Source organism: Malaya genurostris, chromosome 1 (genome assembly GCF_030247185.1).
Source record: "Malaya genurostris strain Urasoe2022 chromosome 1, Malgen_1.1, whole genome shotgun sequence".
Taxonomy (NCBI): Eukaryota; Metazoa; Arthropoda; class Insecta; order Diptera; family Culicidae; genus Malaya; species Malaya genurostris.
Window position 1 is genome coordinate 80,265,089 of NC_080570.1, and position 21,791 is coordinate 80,286,879.

Genomic DNA, 21,791 nt, shown 5'->3' on the forward strand with positions numbered 1-21,791 from the left:
ATCCAGTTATGTCTCTGACATTACCCACCCGCCTTTTATTGCTCTAAATGTGGAAATTCCTATATTTGGCCCTAGACCCGCTTGAAGAGCGGCTTATCTCGGCTTGCACACAAAAACATAAATCTATACCTGCTTTATTCAGGCACTACAACCGTTTGAAGAGCGGTTTAGTTTTGTTCTTTATTTTCTTAATACTTTACAATGTCTAGACCCACTCTTTGGGCCATCGGATAAAATCCCTGATTTGATTTAATTATAAACTGATATAATTGAATTATTAAACTCGCCCGTAACATCATGAAAACTGAAACACCGAAGTATTTTCATGCAAAAAGCACATGCGAATTGATAAAGGTATCATCTCACTGCTAGGTGGATTAAGCACGTTTTGTACTCAGATTTCAATAAAAAACGGGGTGAAAAAGTACACCGTGTTGAAAACTCGGTAGAAATGGAAAATGCAATAATTGAGAATATTATAATATAATATACAACCAGTAGGTGGTTTTAATCCATTCATTAGTGTCAAATTAACGAAAGCTAGACGTTACACTGATTTTTCTGCATTTTCACTTTCAATGAACAAGCTTCTTTCCTCTTTGATAAAAATATGCGATGCTGGGGCGTATTGTTCCCATCGAATTAATGGAACTGCTAGCTTAGCTTCTAGGCCAATATTAGGCTCCATACTTTTCATAGATTTCATTCTTTTGCGGGATTATTTCATCATTAAATCCTCTTTCGTAATCTGGAATAATGATCCATGTTTCAAATAAGGCTTGATTTATTCTTCATTTTCAATTATATCTGCTTACCATCCGAAACTTCTTTAAAAGCATGCTGATTGTGCATGAGACCTTCGGAGAATACTTTTTCAAGTCAACACCTTGATTGAAGCTGGTAGCATTGAAGCTGGATTGAAGCTCATCCATTTTTTCAAACGTAACCTTTGCTATTCAACTATTAACTAATTGCAAACACCGTGACATTCGCACAACGCTTTCAATAAATCTCAAATCGAAAGATACTTTTCAACCTTTAATGAGTTGAATTTTAATTATTTTATTTGCGGAACAGCAATATTGAGATGAATATTCTTTTATCCATTTTCCCAGTATACTCATTTTGTGACAGCTAGAACTGATTCAAAATCTGGGTATTTTTGGTACTCATTAATGAGTAGTTTTATTTAACCGTGTAAGTACATGAGCTTTTTCCCACTGAGCTTTTCGTTGTGAGAGATTTTTGGTTTCTGTTGAACTTTGGTCTGGAATTTCACAGAAGTTTGAAAACCTTATAGGAATTTATCAAATTCGCGCGCTCTGTTGACTGTTACTATTACCCAAAGCAAAAACTTCATCAAAATCAAACACCTATACCTAAAACGACGCATTTAAATGTTAAATACAATACTTCTACTTATAACATTACAAAATGTCAAAACAATATATAAATATTAACCATAAATATGATCGTATTATAGTTCTGGTTAGTCTAATAAAAACTTCGTTCACGCCAAATTTCTCAGGATTTGTTTCAATTCTACAGGTGGACATGGATTGTTTTTACTGTCAAGTGGAGGAAAAATTAAATCCGCAGATACGTGGAAATCCCATAGCAGTTGTGCAATACAATCCCTGGCAAGGGGGAGGGTAATATTTAGTATTGTATAGCCTTTTTTTTATTGAAATTACTTTTATAGAATTATAGCCGTTAATTATGCAGCTAGAGCTAAAGGGGTTACACGACATATGCGGGGCGATGAAGCGAGGAAACATTGTCCCGAAATAGTGTTGATGCAAGTACCGCAGATTCGTGGCAAAGCAGACATCAACAAATATCGTGAAGCTGGTAAAGAGGTGGCTGATGTTTTAAAAACATTCACTCCGTTACTCGAACGTGCAAGTGTAGATGAAGCTTACATGGATATCACCAAACTAGTTCTATCTCGTCTTCGTGATATGAATGAAGGAAAATATCAGATAGTTCCAGAAAAACTTGCTGATACTTTCGCTGTTGGTTACGACAGCATTGGAGATTTTGTAAAAAAGATATCTTATGACCTTGAGGGACCTAACGAAGTTGAAGAGATGGAGAATGTAGAAGAGCATGTTGTTAACAGGAAAAGCGATATAAAACTGCTTATAGGAGCATCAATCGTAAATGAAATACGAACAGTTGTCAAAAATAAAACTGGTTTTGAATGCTCAGCTGGGATAGCTCATAACAAAATTTTAGCCAAGCTTACAGCTGGATTTCACAAACCAAATAGACAGACTATATTACCTCTCAAAAGTATTGCTAAGATGTATCAAACCTTACCAATCAAGAAAATAAAAGGTTTGGGTGGTAAGTTAGGAGATCAAGTTTGTGAGGTTCTAAAGGTTCAGTACATGTCAGAATTAGCCAAATTTCCGGAAAAACTGTTGCAGTGTAATTTTGACGAGAGGATTGGATCATGGATGTTTTTGATTGCAAAAGGTATTGACTTAGAAGCCGTAACACCAAAATTCAATTCTAAAAGTATCGGTTGCTGTAAGAGGTTTCCGGGAAAAAATGCCATTGGTGGAGTAGCCACATTAAAGCATTGGCTAAGTGAGTTGGCAGCTGAGATTCAAGAGCGTCTTGAAAAAGATATGAACGAGAATAACAGAATAGCAAAGCAGATAACGGTTTCATATACGCAGCAAGTAAATGATAATGACGTTTCCAGCACCAGAAGTGTTCCACTAGTAGCCTACGATGCTGAAAAAATTACCACAGATGCCTTAGAGACAATAAGGAGAAATTCCGTCACTTTCTTTAAATCAGGAAGCAGTAGTGCTTTAAATAACCCAATTACATTTCTGGGCATTTCTGCTGGAAAATTTGACTCCTTTCCTGGGAAGGGAAATGGATTGAAGGAAATGTTTTCGAATATGTCTGGTAAAGTAGCCCAAGAGAATCTGAAAGAACCCGAGATGCCACCCGAACAAAAACATGTATTGAAAACTGACTCTCAAGGCGATCCTAAAAAATCTGGGAACACAAGTGTTTGTGATACAGTTTTAAATTCAAATATCACTAGTTTGAATGATTCAGTAAACAAATCAAAAGTGCAGGTGCAATTGCAACAAGTTTTTGAAATTGAAGAAACCGTGAATGAATCCACTTACAGCTGTTTACCCTCAAGTTCGCGACCTGAACAAGTAAATTATGTTCCTTCTTCATCTAGCATCTCAGAAATCAAACATGTCATCAGTAAAATGAACGACAAAGGCAAAATATCTGACCTAAATGATCAAGTGGCACCCGTAGATTATCATAATACATATGCAGAGTATTACCAAGCAGTAGCTTTGATACAGTGTACGGAATGCAAAACGAATATACCAGAAAACGAAATGCAATCACATCGTGATTTTCATCTTGCATTACAGCTAAGTCAAAAACAGCGTGAAGATTTTCGTAATGAACTTAAACAAAAAAAAATATTACCTGAGGTCAAGAGTAAAACCTCAACTACAGCGAAGCTGACTCAGTTCTTAAAACAGCAAGTTACCGGAAATTCTATTACACCAACAGAGCGATGCACAGAATGCGGAAAATTTATTCCTTGTGCGAACCTATCAGAACACACTGATTACCATACTGCCAGAAAACTTCAGTTTGAGTTGAACCAAACGGATATGAAGAAAATAGTTCCTATCGGTCAACCATGCCAACCCTCCAATACCATTAAACGTAAGCGTTCTAAATCTAAGGAGCAAAATCCACAGTTGTCCAAAATTAAAAATTTGACCTCATATTTCAACAAAATACCGTAAGGTTGTATGTTTTAAAAATAAAAAGGTATGTCAAATAAAATAATGAAATGAATAAAATTACGTTTGTTTAAATTAAGCATGTTGGCTTTTTGAAACTATTTCAAATATGTCTGTAAAAGCAAATAGAAAATTATAATGCACGCGTCTATTCATTTTCTACTATTGGCAAAAAATAGTAAGACTTTGTTCATAATTTTTTTATTCTTCCAAATCTATTTCGTCATCATCAGTTCAACCCTCCCATTGCCTGACGGTATTGCAATCACTGCGGATACATTTGCTGCCCTCCACACAAAGAAGCAAGCGCACTTCTTCTCAGTGTCCAGACAGACAGACTTCGGGTGCGTGCTTGTGTTGAAAGAAGCTGGTGCGAGAGAATAACATTCTCTTCGCACGAATCGCTCTCACGTGCTCTTGCCTAAATGCACCCAAGTGATCACTGGCGCGTGATGGCGAGCGAACACTTCTGTGAACTTCAATTAATAGAGCATAGATCTGGCCTTGCTATGAAAAATTTGCAATGAAAACCGAAAATTTAGGTATACATTGTTTTATTTTGCTGATTTTGCGTGCCCCACGCTTCTTCTACGCAAACCATACATTAGACAGCTCACCAGCGTGTACACCTCTGTGGAAGTATCTGCATCCACCTCAGAGAATTTATTAGCTCTGCTCTAGCACTTTGGTGGGATTCAGTGGAGGAGTTAAAAGGATATAAACAAACGTACTCATGATGCGTGCACACTTTATACAACAGTGGTGTATATACGTGAAAGAGAAGAGCTCTCGTTGAAGTTGTCAGTGCGAGGGGAGAAATTTTGCTTGCTCTTTGTCACACAGAGGAGATGGACATTTTTCAAACATCATCACATGCAATCAATTAGCGTTACAATTTTATAAAGCTATGCGTTACAGCTTTTAGCTTTATAATTGAATTAAATGAATAAGATATGGAACGAATTAAATGAAAAAGATGTTGATTGCATTACGCTCCAACATCCGGGGTTGGAGAGGCCGGTAGGGCTTAACTGAGCTCTTTTTTATGTTTTATTTTCATACTACCGGCCCTTTTTACCAGTGTGAAGTGAAAATTAAGTAGTGTGAACGTATCCTAATTGGGTTTCACGCGATGACAACAAATGAACAAGAAATCTAGTCTATCTTTGACGTTTATTGGTGGTTTGTGTACCATTAGGTTTTGCACGAACATAACATAACCTTACAAAAATAAACAAAATGAATAAATTTTGACAGCTATCAGTGGTTTGTTTGTGTTCATTGTGTTCATTCTAATTTGAATACTTATTAGGTTTTTTATCGTGACGACACAAATGAACAAGTATTCTTCCTTGACAGTTCAGCGGTACTGTTTACAAACAAGCTTAAACAAAAATCGAAGAGCACATCTAAAACAATCATCTTTACACTTTGCAACTAGTCACTTTTATTTAATAAATATCAAAAACGAACCGTATTCAATCGTGAACAAATGTTTTAAAACTTTATTTAGGCGATGCGGACCGTAAATGGTCTGATCCAATTTGTCAATAAACAAACAAAAGAAATTTCTGTTTACAAACAGTACTGCTGAACTGTCAAAATGTGTTCATCCGATTGAGGTTAGCAGTGACGGTAAAAAACCTAATTAGGTTTTGCACGAACATAACATAACCTCACAAAAATGAACAAAATGAATCAATGCTGACAGCTATCAGTGGTTTGTTTATGTGTTCATTTCGTTCATTCTAATTTGAATACGTGTTAATTAAGTTTTGCACGATGACGACACAAATGAACTGCCGATGAATCAAGTTCATCTTTGACAGTTGCCGTGTACTTGTTTTGTTTTGCGACTGCAAGTTAAAAATTGAAAAAATGACGAAAAAGTGCCTGTTAAAAACGAATTTCACAGTGAAAATAACTAAAAAGATTGCCCTGTATGTGTTTCCAGCATCAAGGAGCGATATATGTATGAATCTGTTGAGTGTGAGGCGACTTGCAATTTTTACATTCGAACGATGAACTTCTGATGAACTTATAAACTGTAAACAAGTACACGTCGACTGTCAAAAAAAGTTCATTCTGTTCATTTTTGTGAGGTTATGTCATGTTCGTGCAAAACCTAATTAGGTTTTGCACGATGACGACACAAATGAACGGCCGATGAATCAAGTTCATCTTTGACAGTTGCCGTGTACTTGTTTTGTTTTGCGACTGCAAGTTAACAATTGAAAAAATGACGAAAAAGTGCCTGTTAAAAACGTATTCCACAGTGAAAATAACTAAAAAGATTGCCCTGTATGTGTTTTCAGCATCAAGGAGCGATTTATGTATGAATCTGTTGAGTGTGAGGCGACTTGAAATTTTTACATTCGAACGATGAACTTCTGATGAACTTTTAAACTGTAAACAAGTACACGTCGACTGTCAAAAAAAGTTCATTCTGTTAACTTTTGTGAGGTTATGTCATGTTCGTGCAAAACCTAATAGATATATAAACAAACCACTGATAGCTGTCAAAAGGTGAACTTGTTTCATCGGCAGTTCATTGGTGGTTCATTCGAGTGGTCATCGTGCAAAACCTAATTAATTAGGTTTTTCACCGTCACTGCTAACCTCAATCGGATGAACACATTTTGACAGTTCAGCAGTACTATTTTTAAACAGAAATTTCTTTTGTTTGTTTATTGACAAATTGGATCAGACCATTTACGGTCCGTATCGCCTAAATAAAGTTTTAAATCATTTGTTCACGATTGAATACGGTTCGTTTTTGATATTTATTAAATGAAAGTGACTAGTTGCAAAGTGTAAAGATGATTGTTTCAGATGTGCTCTTCGATTTTTGTTTAAGTTTGTTTGTAAACAGTACCGCTGAACTGTCAAGGATGAATAATTGTTCATTTGTGTCGTCACGATAAAAAACCTAATAGATATGTAAACAAACCACTGATAGCTGTCAACAGGTGAACTTGATTCATCGGCAGTTTGCAGTTAGGTTTTGCACGATGACCACTCGAATGAACTACCACTTCATCCTTGACAGTTCAGCGGTACTGTTTACAAACAAGTTTTAACAGAATCGAGAAACACATCTCAAACAATCATCTTTACACTTCACAACTAGCCACTTTTATTCAATAAATTTCTGAATCGAATCTTTAACAAATGTTTTGAAACTTTTGTATTTGTATTTAGGCGATATGGACCGTGAACGTTCTTATCCGTTTGTCAACAGACAAACAAACAAAAAAGTCTGTTTACAAACAGTACCGCTGAATTGTCAAAATGTGTTCATCCGATTGAGGTGAGCAGTGACGGTAAAAAACCTAATCGGTTACCCCCACACTCAGAAAAATATTATGGTAACAGTTACTATATAGAGGGCCAACTTGACCATGACCGTATAGTGGTTTTCAGTCGACTATGAAATCAGATGATTTCAACAATAGTCAAGTTCATGTTAACTATGGATGGTATCGGCTCTAGAATAGTAATATTGAACAGTGTATTGTATGAATAACTAATACGATTGAGATGGTTAGCCTAACAATGACCGAATTTTTTTTTACATTGTAGTTTTTGCTATAACCAGAGTCATGGTTTTTTTTGACATTTCACTTCCAGTTATTTCGAAACTAAAAGCAGTGGTTGATTCAACAATGCTGAAGATCAGCAAAACATGAGCTAATGTTGAAGTTTGATGAATTTAAATTTTAGAACAAGAAAACAAAATAGTTTCATGGAATTTTATTTTATTTCACATCATATTAAATGATGACATGCCTGGTAAAATGTTGATTAGCAACGTAGACACTGAGGAGCATTGTTTGGTAGCAGCAGTTGATCAAAGACTCTGATGTCCGGTGGATTTTTTCCTGAAGCAGGAATGAGTAGCATGAAAGAAATTAATAGCCAAGTCCAGATGTAAACCTCGATACCCACCTGCGATATATTGTTATTTTTCCGTCGGATTTGAATTCGGAAATCGGATGATATTCGTCGTTTTCATCAATCATTGGATGTTGTTTCTACAGCGACCGATAATGAATAATAAATCGTATACGAGACGTTGATTTCACTGGAAAACGTAGCCGTTGAAGGAAAAATTGTTGAAAAATTGAATTTCAATGACGGAAACTAGTAAGGCTACAAACTTTACTCACCTGCAAGACCTACCAAATTACACAAAGTCATCATATAAAATATTTTTTTCATGTCAATCACTGATGTGTACCCACGTACGAAATTTTCTGCTATACTGTAACTTTATGTGACAATAACATAGAACATTCGTTTATTGACAATTTGTATAGTCAGCACAAATGAAATACATAGTCGAATAAAAAACAAAAAATACACGATAATGTGATTACTACATAAATTCTGTTGATATGGACTACATGAATAGTCTTTTCAAACTTCATAATCGTCTATCAAACAATGTATCTATTTATGGTAACATTTTTATACTGTGAACATATTCACATGGTAGCAATAACTATTTCGCTTCTCGTATATCAAGGCTCAAGAACAATTTCACCTTACTAGAATTTGTGAGTTTAACTATTTGTTCTTATATTTCTCAGTGCATAAGGGCCACGTGAAAAGTTCAATGGAGGAAAACTACATATGTTTTCACGTAGTATTGAAGTGTGGATTTCTTTGAGTGTAAACAAACCACCGATAGCTGTCAAATAATGTTCATTCAGTGTTTTTGTGAGGTTATGTCATGTTCGTGCAAAACCCTAAAACAAACTTAACAGGTTTTGTAGTTCATTTCGTGAAGTAAATAATTCGATTTTATTTTAATTTATTCATTTTCTCCGACATGAGACCTAAAATTGTCTGAAACTATGTCTATCGATGTAAGTGAAATAAATGTATTTTATGCCATAACGAATTCTACTAATTTTTTTAGTACTCCTGGTGGAAAAAGCCACCGTCGATTGTCGAAGATACCGACGATGTACTTCGACTGTTTGTACTGGAACCTATCATCTCTCTAGATGAGCCTGTCCCTCATTTTTGTTCGCGCAAACCAACAATAGAGTCCTTGTTTCATTTGCCTCAGGCCCCAGCCAGTACTCGCGTGGTGCCGGAACGAAATCAAGAAAATGGAAATATATTAGATTTTGTTGAAATTGCATTAACAAATGCTGGTAGTAATGCTCGAAATTCAATGTCTTTGCAAAGAGAGCCTGGTTCAGTATCAGATTCTACAAAGGGATCGGCATCAAACTTCCCTTTTTGGCCAGGTGGTTTTGATGAACCAGACGAAACACTTCAAATGATAGACGTTGAAAACACCGTATTTGAAGAAAACATGAAAACCTGCCCTCCAGGATTTTCCAATGGGCTAAATTTTCAAGTATTAGAAAGCACACAAAATGGAATTGTAGATCTTATATCAGCAGTCGAAAATGATTTTGATGATTTAGCTATATGGATTTCAGATGACAGTAAAAGTAAAGATAAACCTAAAATAAAACCTGACCTGGAAAATGCTAATTTGAAAGAAACTGAATATGACGTCATAGTGGATACAGTGGTACAGACAGAAAAGGTACTTAAAATATCGAACGTTGATAGAAATTCGATTACATCAGTAGAATGGGCTGAACTGCTGGATGTATCTAAACCGGTATCAGATTTCAATAGTAAAATTCCTGATATGGCACACGAATATAGCTTCGAATTAGATATTTTTCAAAAACAAGCGATAATCAAATTAGAAGAGCATAGTCACGTGTTTGTTGCTGCTCATACATCAGCCGGAAAGACAGTTGTTGCGGAATATGCTATCGCACTGTCTAAAAAACATATGACTAAAACAATTTATACGTCACCAATTAAAGCATTATCTAATCAAAAATATCGCGATTTTAAAACTACATTCAAAGATGTTGGCTTGATTACTGGTGATATCCAAATCGATCCTACTGCATCTTGTTTGATTATGACTACAGAGATTCTTCGGTCTATGTTGTATTGTGGTAGCGATATAACACGTGATTTAGAGTATGTTATATTCGACGAGGTTCACTATATAACGGATGCAGATCGTGGCCATGTATGGGAGGAAGTTCTCATCCTATTACCTGATCATGTTTGTATAGTAATGTTGAGTGCAACAGTGCCTAACACTCTTGAGTTCGCAAACTGGGTTGGAAAGACAAAAAAGAAGCGCGTCTTTGTCGTTAGTACTCCAAAGAGGCCTGTGCCTCTTAAACATTATCTTTATACAGGTAAAATATCTATCATAAATAACTGTAATGAATTATTAATCCTTGATTTTTATAGGTTGCGGAGGAAAGTCAAAGGATGATATTTTTCTCATAGTCAATGAACAGAACACACTACTGATGGATGGCTACAGGAAAGCTAAAGAATCCATCGCATTGAAAGTATCTAAGAATCAAAATAAAAATAGTCGCCCAGCAATGTATAATCAAAAACAGGAACAAACACTTTGGGTAGGACTAATTGATCATCTACAGAAAAACGATAAATTACCAGTAGTGGCATTCACTCTTTCTCGCAACCGGTGTGATAATAATGCTAATGCTCTTATGTCGTGCGATCTTACAACGGCACGAGAAAAATACCGCATCACATCGTTTTTCCAACTATGTTTGCAGAAACTAAAACCTCCGGATCGAATTCTTCCACAGGTTATACAGGTGCAGAATTGCCTCCAACGCGGAATTGGAATTCATCACAGTGGAATACTGCCAATTTTGAAAGAAATAGTTGAAATGTTATTTGCGCGAGGCCTAGTCAAGATATTATTTGCAACAGAGACGTTTGCCATGGGCGTGAACATGCCTGCTAGAACGGTAATTTTCGATTCGACGAATAAATTCGATGGTCAAACGTCCCGCATCTTGCGGTCAGCGGAATATACTCAGATGGCCGGTCGTGCTGGGCGACGTGGGTTAGATCCAAACGGCACAGTTATCATATTATGCAAAACAGCTATACCCGAAGAAAGTGATCTGAGAAATATGATTCTGGGTAAACCGATGCGATTGGAATCACAATTCAGATTAACGTACGCAATGATTTTGTATCTCTTGAGAGTTGAGTTGGTCACTGTAGAAAACATGATGATGCACAGTTTTAGAGAATTCGGGAAACAGTTAAAGCTGCCAGAGAACAAATCTGAACTGAGTATGATGGAAGAACGAATATCGAAGTTGAATAAGTTAGGTGATCATTTAGAGCCATTATGTAAATTTTACGATGCTGCGAAACAATATCTAGACATGAGAGTTGACATAATGGTAAGTTTTTTAAACTTATTTAAACATTTTTTGATAATTCAAAATCTGATATAATCCACCTGAAGGTGTTCTACATTTTTCTATAGGGTTTTTTTCTTTGTTAATTAAAACACTCAACCGTTTTGTTTGGTTGTTCAAATGCAATTGTTTCATTTAAAGGTTTTCAAACTTAAGCTAACCTACTGCCTGTTCTATGATGTAAATAAAGGTGGGAAGGAGCAAGTTGCAATTCTTTCGTTAAATAAATTGTTTGCGGGAGAGAGGAGAAAGAGAGAGTATCGATTTGTTTTTTTATAATAAAAATTTTATTCTGGTCTTTTCGCGGTAAAGCTTTTCGTGGCCGATTGTCTTACATTTTTGTTAATTAACATATTTTTTTGCTATTGGATCTCGTTGTCACTCTATTTCTAGGGGGAGATGAGTTTCCATTTCCATCTAACGTGGATCGGGGGTCACTTTGTCCGCGGCTTATCTCATCATCATTGCTTCATCGTCGGTGTTGTGTGTAATTTCAGGTTTAAGATGAGTTTCAGTTAAAATAGCAATATCGGCATTCTTCTCTTGAAGAAAGTCGGACAATTCAGCGGTTTTGGTCCTGAGTGAGCAAGCATTCCAATTTACTACAATCAACTCATTATATTGCATACTCGATGATGAATTTTCCTAAAGCGTTGATTTTATCTAACCGCGTTAATAACCTTGGATTTCCGACTTATGGTTTTGCCGACGATTATCATATATTGATGACCGGTATAAGCATTAACACTCTCTTTGATTTAATGCAGCAAGCCCTGCGATCTGTTGAACAATGGTGTTGTCAGGTTTGGATTATCTGTAAATCCGGGCAAAACATCAATGGTGCTTTTCACTCATCGTAGGATAATTACAGGAGCTCGTCCGTTGCAGTTCTTTGGTTCAGGGGTCACTGTGGTCGATCAAGTTAAATACGTCGGGGTTATTCTTGACTCAAAACTAAATTGGTCTGCTCACATTGATTTCAGGATTAAAAGAGCTTGCATGGCTTTCGGCCAATGCAGACGAGCTTTTGGAAAATCATGGGGACTCAAACCCAGATATATTCATTGGATCTACACAACTATCGTTAGACCAATTTTAGCATATGGATGTCTTGTATGGTGGCAGAAAGGAGAAGTCGCGACAGTTCAGTCAAAGCTAAATCATCTCCAAAGGATGGTCCTAATGGCGATGACAGGAGCATTCACGACAACTCCTACTGCTGCTCTAGAGGCGCTACTGTGCATTAAACCACTACATGTGTTCCTAAAACAAGAAGCATTATCTTGTGCATACCGTCTTAGGGTTACAGGGCTTTGGAACAGTAACCCATTAGAATATGCTACCAGTCACACTCGCTTGTGGTCTCAAATGGTTCCGTGGGATGAGTATTTACTCGCTCCTAGTGACCTAACTCTAACATGCAGTTTTCCTTTTAAAACATTCAATATGAGCTATCCTCTTCGTTAGGAATGATTGTCTGGTTGTCTGGAACGACAACTTGATGAACACATAGTTTGTTTTACGGACGGTTCTCTGTTGAATGGTCGTGCTGGTGCTGGTATCTACTGTCGTGAAATAGGCTGGAGCAGTCTCATTCACTTGGTAGATACTGTACTGTGTTCCAAGCAGAAATCTACGCAATTATGTGTGGAGTACAATCGGCACTTCAGCAGAGGATCTGTGGTAAACGTATTTATTTTTGTTCCGACAGTCAGGCAGCCTTAAAAGCACTCAGTTCGAATGACTCACGGTCGAATCTAGTGATCGCATGTCGAACTCAAATTGAAGACCTCAGCATTTCAAATGCTGTTTACTTCTTATGGGTACCCGGCCATTCTGCTATTACTGGAAATGAATGGGCTGATGAGTTGGCTAGAGCTGGTGCAACGAATGATTTCGTTGGTCCTGAACCAGCTTTACCACTTTCAACTAGTTGGATAAAGCACAAGATACGTTCTTGGGCTGCATCCAAACATGCCAGCTACTGGCGCAGCTTGCAAACTTGCGCTCAGACAAAAGCATTTCTACCAGATTTAGATCTGAAAATGTCAAAGTGTCTACTGCATTTCTCCAAGTATCATTGAAGTGTTCTGGTCAGAGCTCTGACTGGACATTGCAAACTCAATTATCACATGGCTACTATTCAACGTGCTGAGTATTATTCGTGTGATTTGTGTGAATGCGATTATGGTACTTCATATCATCTGATATGTAACTGTCCCGCATTGACGCAGCTACGTATCCGGGTTTTTGGTTCTCCATACATGGTTGAGTCTGTGTATGCGGAGCTAAAATTGAAGGATATTCTCTCGTTTCTCACCCAATGTGGTAAGGAGCTATAGTCAGAAGGGTTCATCGTTCTTCCTGGAGTGAATGAATCCCTTCTGTATTCACCTTAAATAGGGTTTGGCAAATTGTTTGGCATCCTCTGGGGGGTACCGAATTTACTTCTGCTCGTACATACTGCGAGTCGTTCTGCATTCTTCCGGGAGTGCAGAATGGTGTCGCTTTTGTAAGATCTCTAAATCCTCTCGGGGGTTGGAGGTTTTATTAACAGCAGACTGTTCGGGACCTCGTAGAGGTTCAGAATTTCCTTCTGCTTCCACTAAATGTGATCCTCAGCAGATTGTTCAGCATCCCTTAGGGGTGCAGAATTTACTTCTGCTTTTATGTGTTTTTGTGTCGTCAATTTTTCCCATCCTCCTAGTCCAACCCTTACCATTTCCTTTCAATCCTTCCCTCTTATATATCGGGAAAATGATACTAAAAACAAATTGATGGCAAGGCACAAATCTCCAAATATCAAGGGGAACGTGCCATTTGAGCCAATTTGTTCTGATTCCTGATCCAGGAGGGATTTTTGAGGAAGATTTTTTTTGTGATCCAGCGGCTGATGATGATCGTGTGTGAAGTATTCCGCTTTTGTCTGCTTCAGGTACAATTCCACTCCTTTGTAGTGGTTCAAAGCCGGAACAGTTATTTTGTAGCCTTCAGTACATAAACGGATTGTTGCCTGTAGTCTTTTGCTGATCAGCGTGTTGAAATCCGAGCGTAGAGTTGGTGGGAGGCCCTTCAGGTAGAAAGGCGGCATTTTTTCCTCCTTCTGCAGTTCCTTTTCGACATCAACTGGCAGATCAGCGTATTGGTTGTTACTCTGCAAACGGTCGTTTACCTGTACATCACTTGGCTTCAGACCCTTAGCATCCTTTGGATTCTTCTCGGATCTATGGCGCGTTTTACCCATAGCTTGGGTAGGTAGAAAGCTGCGAATAAAAAATAAAACAAAATCGAAATTAGTCGTAGTAAGTTATTCGTCTATCTACATCGAGTGTTAGATGACGAATGGATCAAGTCTACATAGAAATGCAAGTCAATTATACGATGCTGGTAATGATTCATTAGCGATGCATATGTTCGCCACTTGCCCCTGCTATTGCCAAGTTAATTATGGCTACTCTAGCTGTCCCATTCTTACAACCAATATGTTGTCAGTTTTCTACACTCTAATGAAAAACTCCACAAAAAGAAATGAATGCAATAAAACACAATCTTAAACAGCTTCTCAGAACCGAAGCAAAGATGTTGTATCCGATTTTATCACAATCCGTTGATTGAAAATCGAGTAATCGACATAATAAAATGGCAGATTTACTAATGAGATGACTAATAATTCGCCGTTTTCGCTTGCACCTAGTGCTGATGGTTTCTATCCAATTATGTATTTAAACGTCTCTAACTATTGTAAATTGAACACTAATGTATACATATTTTGTTTTAGCCATTTATATTCCTATCTCAAAAAAATAATGAAATGAAACCTGGCCGCGTTGTGATAGTCACATTAAAACATCACTACAACAAACTAGCAGTTTTATTGTCCGTAGTCCCCCACGAAAAAAAATCTGCAAGCTTTAAAGTACTTGTGTTAGACCACCAATTCCCAGTTAACTTTGAAGGAGACAATTTAGAACGAGGAAATACGTGGCATCGAATGTTGGCATTGTCGGCTCGATTTAGCCAATTTATTCCGGAAGGTGTAGGAGGTCATAGTGTATTGCAAATCACAGTGACAGACATAGATGATGTTACCAAGCATACTATCAAGTGTGATCCCATAAAAATAATTCAAAATTGGGATAACCGACAGATACCTAGATTCAAAGATCAACCTCCCTCGCAGTCTGTTTTGGATGTAGTTGCAGCACTGAGTAAACTAAACTCTGATATAAACAATGGAAAAATCAAATTAGAGAGTTTGAAAATCCAATTAACGTTGGATCAACTTAAGAAAAGTGAAGCATTAAAAAAGGCCAGAGAACATCTACAAAAATTCGTTCCTTATACAGATATTAGTGATTTTATGTCTGACTTTGCTACTGTGTATGACCGCAAGCAACTAGAAAAGAAGCTAGAAGAGTTAAAATATCAGGTGTCCTACAAGAGCCTGTCGTTGTATCCAGATTACTGCAACAAGCTAAAAGTTCTTCAGGATCTAAGATATATTGATGATATGCAACAAGGTTAAATGTAAATGTAAACTTTATAATGAAACTATTAATCAAATTTTGTTTTATTTCAGTGGCTATGAAGGGTCGTGTAGCTTGTGAAATGGGTCAAAATGAGTTGATAATAACCGAATTGGTGCTTCGGAATATTCTTACTGACATGCAACCTGCCGAGATTGCCGCTCTTCTTTCTAGCTTGGTATTTCAAGCAAAGACGGATGTAGATCCTAAAATGACCGAACCAATGGCAAAGGTAATGTTCGGAAGCTTGAAAACGAAATAATATTATGAAATATTTTTACAGGCGAAAGAGCTATTTGAAGAAGTTGACAATGATATCCGCAGAGTAGAACAAATGTATGGAATTAACGACATTCAGGATAATGATAAACTAAATTTTGGTTTGGTAGAAGTGGTTTATGAGTGGGCTCGGAACAAACCATTCGCCGAAATAATGGAACTGACTGACATTAAAGAAGGTATTATAGTGCGTTGCATCCAACAGCTGAATGAAACGTTATGTAACGTGAAAGATGCAGCAAGAATAATCGGAGATCCAGTACTTCACAGTAAAATGGAGGAAGCATCTAATGCAATAAAACGAGATATTGTTTTCGCTGCTAGCTTATATACTTCTAGCACTCCGATGGATATTGAAAATGATTAGGGTTAGATACTATTTGAATCAAAGATTTCTGTTTGAAGATTTATTTTCTACGTTCATAAATGTTTACAACCACATAATGTGTTTATTTTTTGTCTTTCTCATATAGAGAGGCTATCCAATCACTGTGAAAACTGACTGGTGAACAAAATGGTTGTGTGTGTGTGTGCGCGCGCGTGTGTGTGTGTGTGTGTGTGAGAGAGAGAGAGATTCTCTCTCTCTCTCTGTGTGTGTTTTTTACAAGGTGAAATACCTTATGTACTTTCCCAGTTCACGCGCTCGGTAGTTGTCAAGCTACCGCTATTGTGAACCAGCGAGTGGGACTGGCTGAACCTTACCCACTAAAACACCTTGAACATCTTGCCTCGATCCCCCCGGAACTAAGCTAAGCTCAATACTTCGGGGGAGGCTGTGCTCATGCACTTCTTCGTTTGGGAGAATCTCGATCCACCTTTGGTCAATTTACAAAATTTCCGAAATCAAAAAAAAAATTGATGCCAAAAGGCTTAGAATTGCATGAAACGTCGAGATTTAGTGTCATCTCAAAAAATTTTTTTTTTGAAAAAATCGACTTTGGGATTTAGAAAAAATATCTAAATTTTCCTAAGTCCCAGAAAGTTGATTTTTTCAAAAAAAATTTTTTTGAGATGACACTAAATCTCGACGTTTCATACAGTTTTAAGTACCCCTTACGCATGTCCGATTTAGCTCAAATCATTGAGGACATTTTTCGAGATGCTTAAACTTTTGAGCACTAGCGCTTTACGAAATTAGAGGTGATCCCAAAATATTTACTTGTCACGTTTTCACCCAAGCGTTAGTAAGGAGATGGTTTCGCAGCTAACAAAAGATGGTTTACAGTGCAGCGAAGATGTCACGGTCATCCCGCTGGTGAAAAAAGATGTCGACGTAAATACTTTGAACTTTGTCTCCTTCAAAGTTGGGATACTGCCCAAATTTCGAGAAGCGGCTCTTAATCCCGACACCTGGCCACAAGGTGTTTTGTTTCGCGAGTTCGAAGACAACAAAAAGCAGAACATCTGGTATCCTCCAATCGATATCTCTCCACCGATTCCCGACGAAAATGGATGCAGCACTGTTATGAATGTAGACGAAGTAACACCCAGCCCGCTCCGTTTGATGAGAACACCGCCTCGGCAAACGTTATGAGAGTACAATGGAACCACACCGGGACGCACTGAAGTTGATTTTTTGGAAGCTCTCGAACCCCCCGCCACAGCAGCCAGCGTTCTCCAGTCGTCCTGGTTCTGTGCGTGGGTGTGGTGAAAGAGTCTTCCAAATGTCTCATCTCGGCAAGTATATGTATATTCCGTCCTTTCCAAGTGCTGATCTCTCTCGCACTTATAGATGTCCTCTTCTCGCTCTGAATCGGATACCGGGATGCACAGATGCTCGCACCATGGAAGCCCCTGATACGTTCCCCACAGTCGAGCTATTGCAGCCAGCGGTCATCAGTCGTCCCGGCCCTGTGAGTGGGAACGCGGAAGGGGTCTTCCAAACCATCCCAGACGGCAAGTACAATTCAGCTTCAAACGATTCAGGCGTTGATTCACTTCCCGTCGTTTGCAGTTATCCATCGCACGATCAATCTAGTCAACCGCTGCACTTGTACTACCAGAACGTTGGAGGCATGAACATGCACATCAACGACTATTTGCTGGCTTGCTCGGATGATTGCTTCGACATCATCGCTCTTTCTGAGACGTGGCTCAGTAATTGTACGCTATCCGTTCAAGGTTTTGGATCCAACTACGAAGTCTTCCGTACCGATCGCAGCCCCTTAAATAACTCAAAAACTATTGGAGGCGGGGTGCTTATCGCAGTGCATCGTCGCTTGAAGGCATCAATTGCGCCACCGCATCTGGTAAATGTGTCGAGCAGGTTTGGGTGCGTTTGAAACTGGTCAATTTTTCCCTCTACCTTTGTGTGATATATCTTCCTCCGGACCGATGCCGCGATCTACCGCTAATCGATGCACACATACAGTAGTTGCAAGAAATTACTTCGACTCATGTACTACCCGTAGATGAAATCTTGGTTGTGGGAGACTTCAACTTTTCCAGCATAAAATGGCAGACAAGTTCCGGTGGCTTCTTCTTTCCTGATCCGGCGCTCTCCACTTTCCACATTGGCATTACAACCATGCTCGACGGCTACAATCTCAACCTTCTTCGACAGTCGAACCCTGTCGTTAATGAAAATAACCGGATGTTGGATCTTTGCTTTTCAAGTAGAGAAGATGTTGCACCAAAGATTAGTGCTTCACCGTTCCCTCTGGTGAATTCTGTTCGTCATCATCCTCCATTACATATCGTGCTCGATTCGAATCGCTTACAGAACGCCTGCATTCCAACGGACATCATCTGCTACGATTTTAGTAGAACCGACTACACCAATATGACCAACTTCTTGGCGCAAATCGACTGGGATGAAGTTCTCGACAACGATGATGTCAATGCTGCTGTGCAGACTCAAATTCTCCAGGCCCTGGTGGAATACCGGCAGTTATTCTTAAAAAGTGCTCGCGTGGAGTAATCGCTCCCCTCTGCAAATTGTTTCGAATGTCTCTCGCTACAGAAGTTTTCTCCAATTTATGGAAAGCTTCCTTTATGTTCCCAGTCCACAAAAAAGGCGATAAAAAGGATATAGACAACTACCGCGGCATCACTTCCCTCAGCGCTATACCAAAGCTGTTCGAAAAGGTTATACTGACACCAATTTTCAATCACTGCAAGCAATATATCGTCGATACTCAACACGGTTTCATGCCTAACCGCTCAACAACCACAAACTTACTATCGTTTTTATCTTATGTGTTTGATGCAATGTCTAACGGTTTACAAACGGACGTTATCTACACAGATCTTTCCTCCGCTTTCGATATAATCAACCACGACATCACGGTTGCTAAGTTGGACAGACTTGGATTCAGTTCGAGCATTCTTCGTTGGTTGCAGTCGTATCTTAGGAATAGTCGTTTAGCAGTTAAAATTGACGATCATACTTCCGGAGAGTTCCTCGCATCATCTGGAATACCACAGGGAAGTCATCTAGGGCCGTTAATATGTTTACTGTACTTCAATGATGTCAATTTTGCCTTGGAAGGTCCTCGCTTATCGTTTGCTGATGATGTCAAGATCTATCACATCATCCGCAACTTAGAAGACGCAGCCTTTCTCCATCGGCAATTGTTAATCTTCGCAGATTGGTGTAAAGTTAACCGTATGATTGTAAATCCAGACAAATGCTCGGCCGTTACGTTCACGAGGAGAAAAATGCCATTGCATGTTGAATACTTTCTGGATGGATCCTTGATTGGAAGATCTACTAGCGTTAAGGATCTTGGCGTCCATCTCGATGAACAACTCACATTCAAGCATCACATCAGTTACATTGTAGCAGACCCTGTCAGCTTGGAGCGATCTCAATCTTCAGTTCAGCAACGCCATCGCACGGCGTCTCATTCAACATGTCATGTCAATTGTATGGGTGCGCAGCCCTGCTATTTTGGCGCGCACGAATTTGACATTTCTCTCCCCTACTTCTATGTATGAGATTCGATGCGGACTCACCTGAGGGCGACATGCTCGCAAAAAAGGATGTTGCCAATTATTTGTTCGGGAAATGTGAGAGCTGGATATCTTGTTAATATGATGTCTTTGATTGTAGCTAAAGCTTCCCGTAGCTTAGGATTCTTAATGAGAATAACTAAACACTTTACAGACATACACTGTCTAAAATCGCTTTACTGCTCGCTTGTTCGTTCAACTCTCGAATATTGCTCGGCAGTTTGGAACCCATGCTACCTGAACGGTGCTCATAGAATTGAGGGAATACAGCGCAGATTTGTTCGCTTCGCTCTTCGCCGATTGCCGTGGACCGATCCTCATCAACTACCTAGTTATGAAAGTCGCGGGTTATTAATGGGTCTCGACACATTACAAGTGCGACGAGAATTATCACGCGCTTTGATAATAGCAGATATATTCAACGGTAGGATCGACTGTCCCGTTTTGCTCAACGAAATTAATATTAATGTGCGACCCAGAGCTCTCCGCAACAGTGCTTTTCTTCGACTTCCTATACGACGTACCAACTATGGCGCAAACGGTTCTATTATTGGTTTACAGAGATCGTTCAACCGCGTTTCATCTGGGTATGATTTTAATGTGTCACGAAGCAGAATACGTACAAATTTTCTGAATATTATTAGGAATTATCATTAGGACCAAATTGTGTCTGTTGATTGTAAATAAATAAATAAATAAATAAATAAATAAGAGCGGTGAAAATCAACGTGTTTTGTCGGTTACGTCACTTATACCATCATATCTCTGGAACCAAAAGTCACAGCCATTTGATCTTTGAACATGATCAATGACCCGACAGTAGCTTTCAAACGAGCCCAAGTTTGTTGAAATCGGTTCAGCCATCTCTGAGAAAATTGAGCGCTCTAGCAGCTGGTGTCTGTGCGCGACAAATGTGTTATCGGTCCCTCACCGGCAGCATCTATCGCACACTGCCAGTATACAGGTTTGATATAAATCCCCAACACGCTGGTAAGTTACCTTATCCGTGTATTGCATGTGAACACGTGGCAATTTTTTTTTCTTATTTCCTTCATTACACACTGGATAAGTTCGTTCGACTATTGTGGTGTGATTACAATATCAGTTGATATGCATACAGCGTCTGTGTGGCTTATCTCGTCACCAGGATTTGCTGTTTCTTATATATACTTATATCTTCTGCGTTGATGGTACATCACAGAGCAAAAGTTTTCGGACATATGTGCGCAAGTTCGGTATCATTTATCTGCTGGTTGTTCTTGTGTAGTAATATTCTTCCTCACACAATACTATCAATACTAGTATCATCTAGCGTTGACTGCTAGCATACAGGTTTGAAATAAAGTCGTAGCCTATTGATGAGAAATCATTCCATTTCTCTCATTACACGATTTTACTAGCAAAACTAGTTGCTTCAAATGAATTCGTCTGTTACATAGTGTACCAATACACTGATTCTACATTAGGGTAGTTTTTCACTACAGCCGTAAAGAACATTAGTTGTGAAATTTAATACTATTAAAGATTATATCAGCGACTTATCCCAAATCGCTGTATATCTCTCTTTTACTTCGAACCGCCATAGCGAGTAGTTGGTAATCCAAGGAATTTTTCTAAGAATTACCATTCCATTGCTTAAACTTTTGAACAGTAGCGCTTTACGAAATTAGAGGTGATCCCAAAATATTGGCACCCTTATATACATTAGAGCGGTAAAAAACAACGTGTTTTGTTGGTTACGTCACTCATAACATTATATCTCCGGAACCAAAAGTCACAGCCATTTGATCTTTGAACTTGATCAATGGCCTGACAGTAGCTTCAAACGAGCCCAAGTTTGTTAAAATAGGCTCTGAGAAAATTGCGCGGTAAAAATATCTTCGAAAAGTGCACACACATACACATACAGACATCTTCCGATC

The 21,791-nt window shown here is 38.5% G+C and overlaps 2 protein-coding genes across 2 annotated transcripts; both read left to right on the forward strand.

Moving 5' to 3' along the window:
- Positions 1–1,304: 1,304 nt before the first annotated feature.
- Positions 1,305–4,107, forward strand: LOC131440604 (DNA polymerase eta). The gene is made up of 3 exons (XM_058612033.1): positions 1,305–1,488; positions 1,549–1,652; positions 1,703–4,107. Exons 1-3 carry the CDS (start codon positions 1,435–1,437, stop codon positions 3,804–3,806), a joined length of 2,262 nt encoding a protein of 753 aa, XP_058468016.1. The 5' UTR covers positions 1,305–1,434; the 3' UTR covers positions 3,807–4,107.
- Positions 4,108–8,515: 4,408 nt separating this feature from the next.
- On the forward strand, positions 8,516–16,359 carry LOC131440605 (superkiller complex protein 2). The gene is made up of 6 exons (XM_058612035.1): positions 8,516–8,674; positions 8,728–10,054; positions 10,110–11,092; positions 14,889–15,630; positions 15,690–15,868; positions 15,920–16,359. The coding sequence occupies exons 1-6, from the start codon at positions 8,663–8,665 to the stop codon at positions 16,280–16,282; spliced, it is 3,606 nt and encodes a 1,201-aa protein (XP_058468018.1). The 5' UTR covers positions 8,516–8,662; the 3' UTR covers positions 16,283–16,359.
- Positions 16,360–21,791: the final 5,432 nt, after the last annotated feature.

Excerpts from the sequence above, each read along its gene's own strand:
- LOC131440605 (XM_058612035.1), top strand. Across the intron at positions 10,055-10,109 it reads TAAACATTATCTTTATACAG|GTTGCGGAGGAAAGTCAAAG; the intron begins GTAAAATATCTA and ends TGATTTTTATAG. Across the intron at positions 15,869-15,919 it reads TGACCGAACCAATGGCAAAG|GCGAAAGAGCTATTTGAAGA; the intron begins GTAATGTTCGGA and ends ATATTTTTACAG.
- LOC131440604 (XM_058612033.1), top strand. The coding sequence starts at position 1,435 with ATGTCAAAACAATATATAAATATTAACCATAAATATGATCGTATTATA. Across the intron at positions 1,489-1,548 it reads ATGATCGTATTATAGTTCTG|GTGGACATGGATTGTTTTTA; the intron begins GTTAGTCTAATA and ends TCAATTCTACAG. Across the intron at positions 1,653-1,702 it reads AATCCCTGGCAAGGGGGAGG|AATTATAGCCGTTAATTATG; the intron begins GTAATATTTAGT and ends TTACTTTTATAG.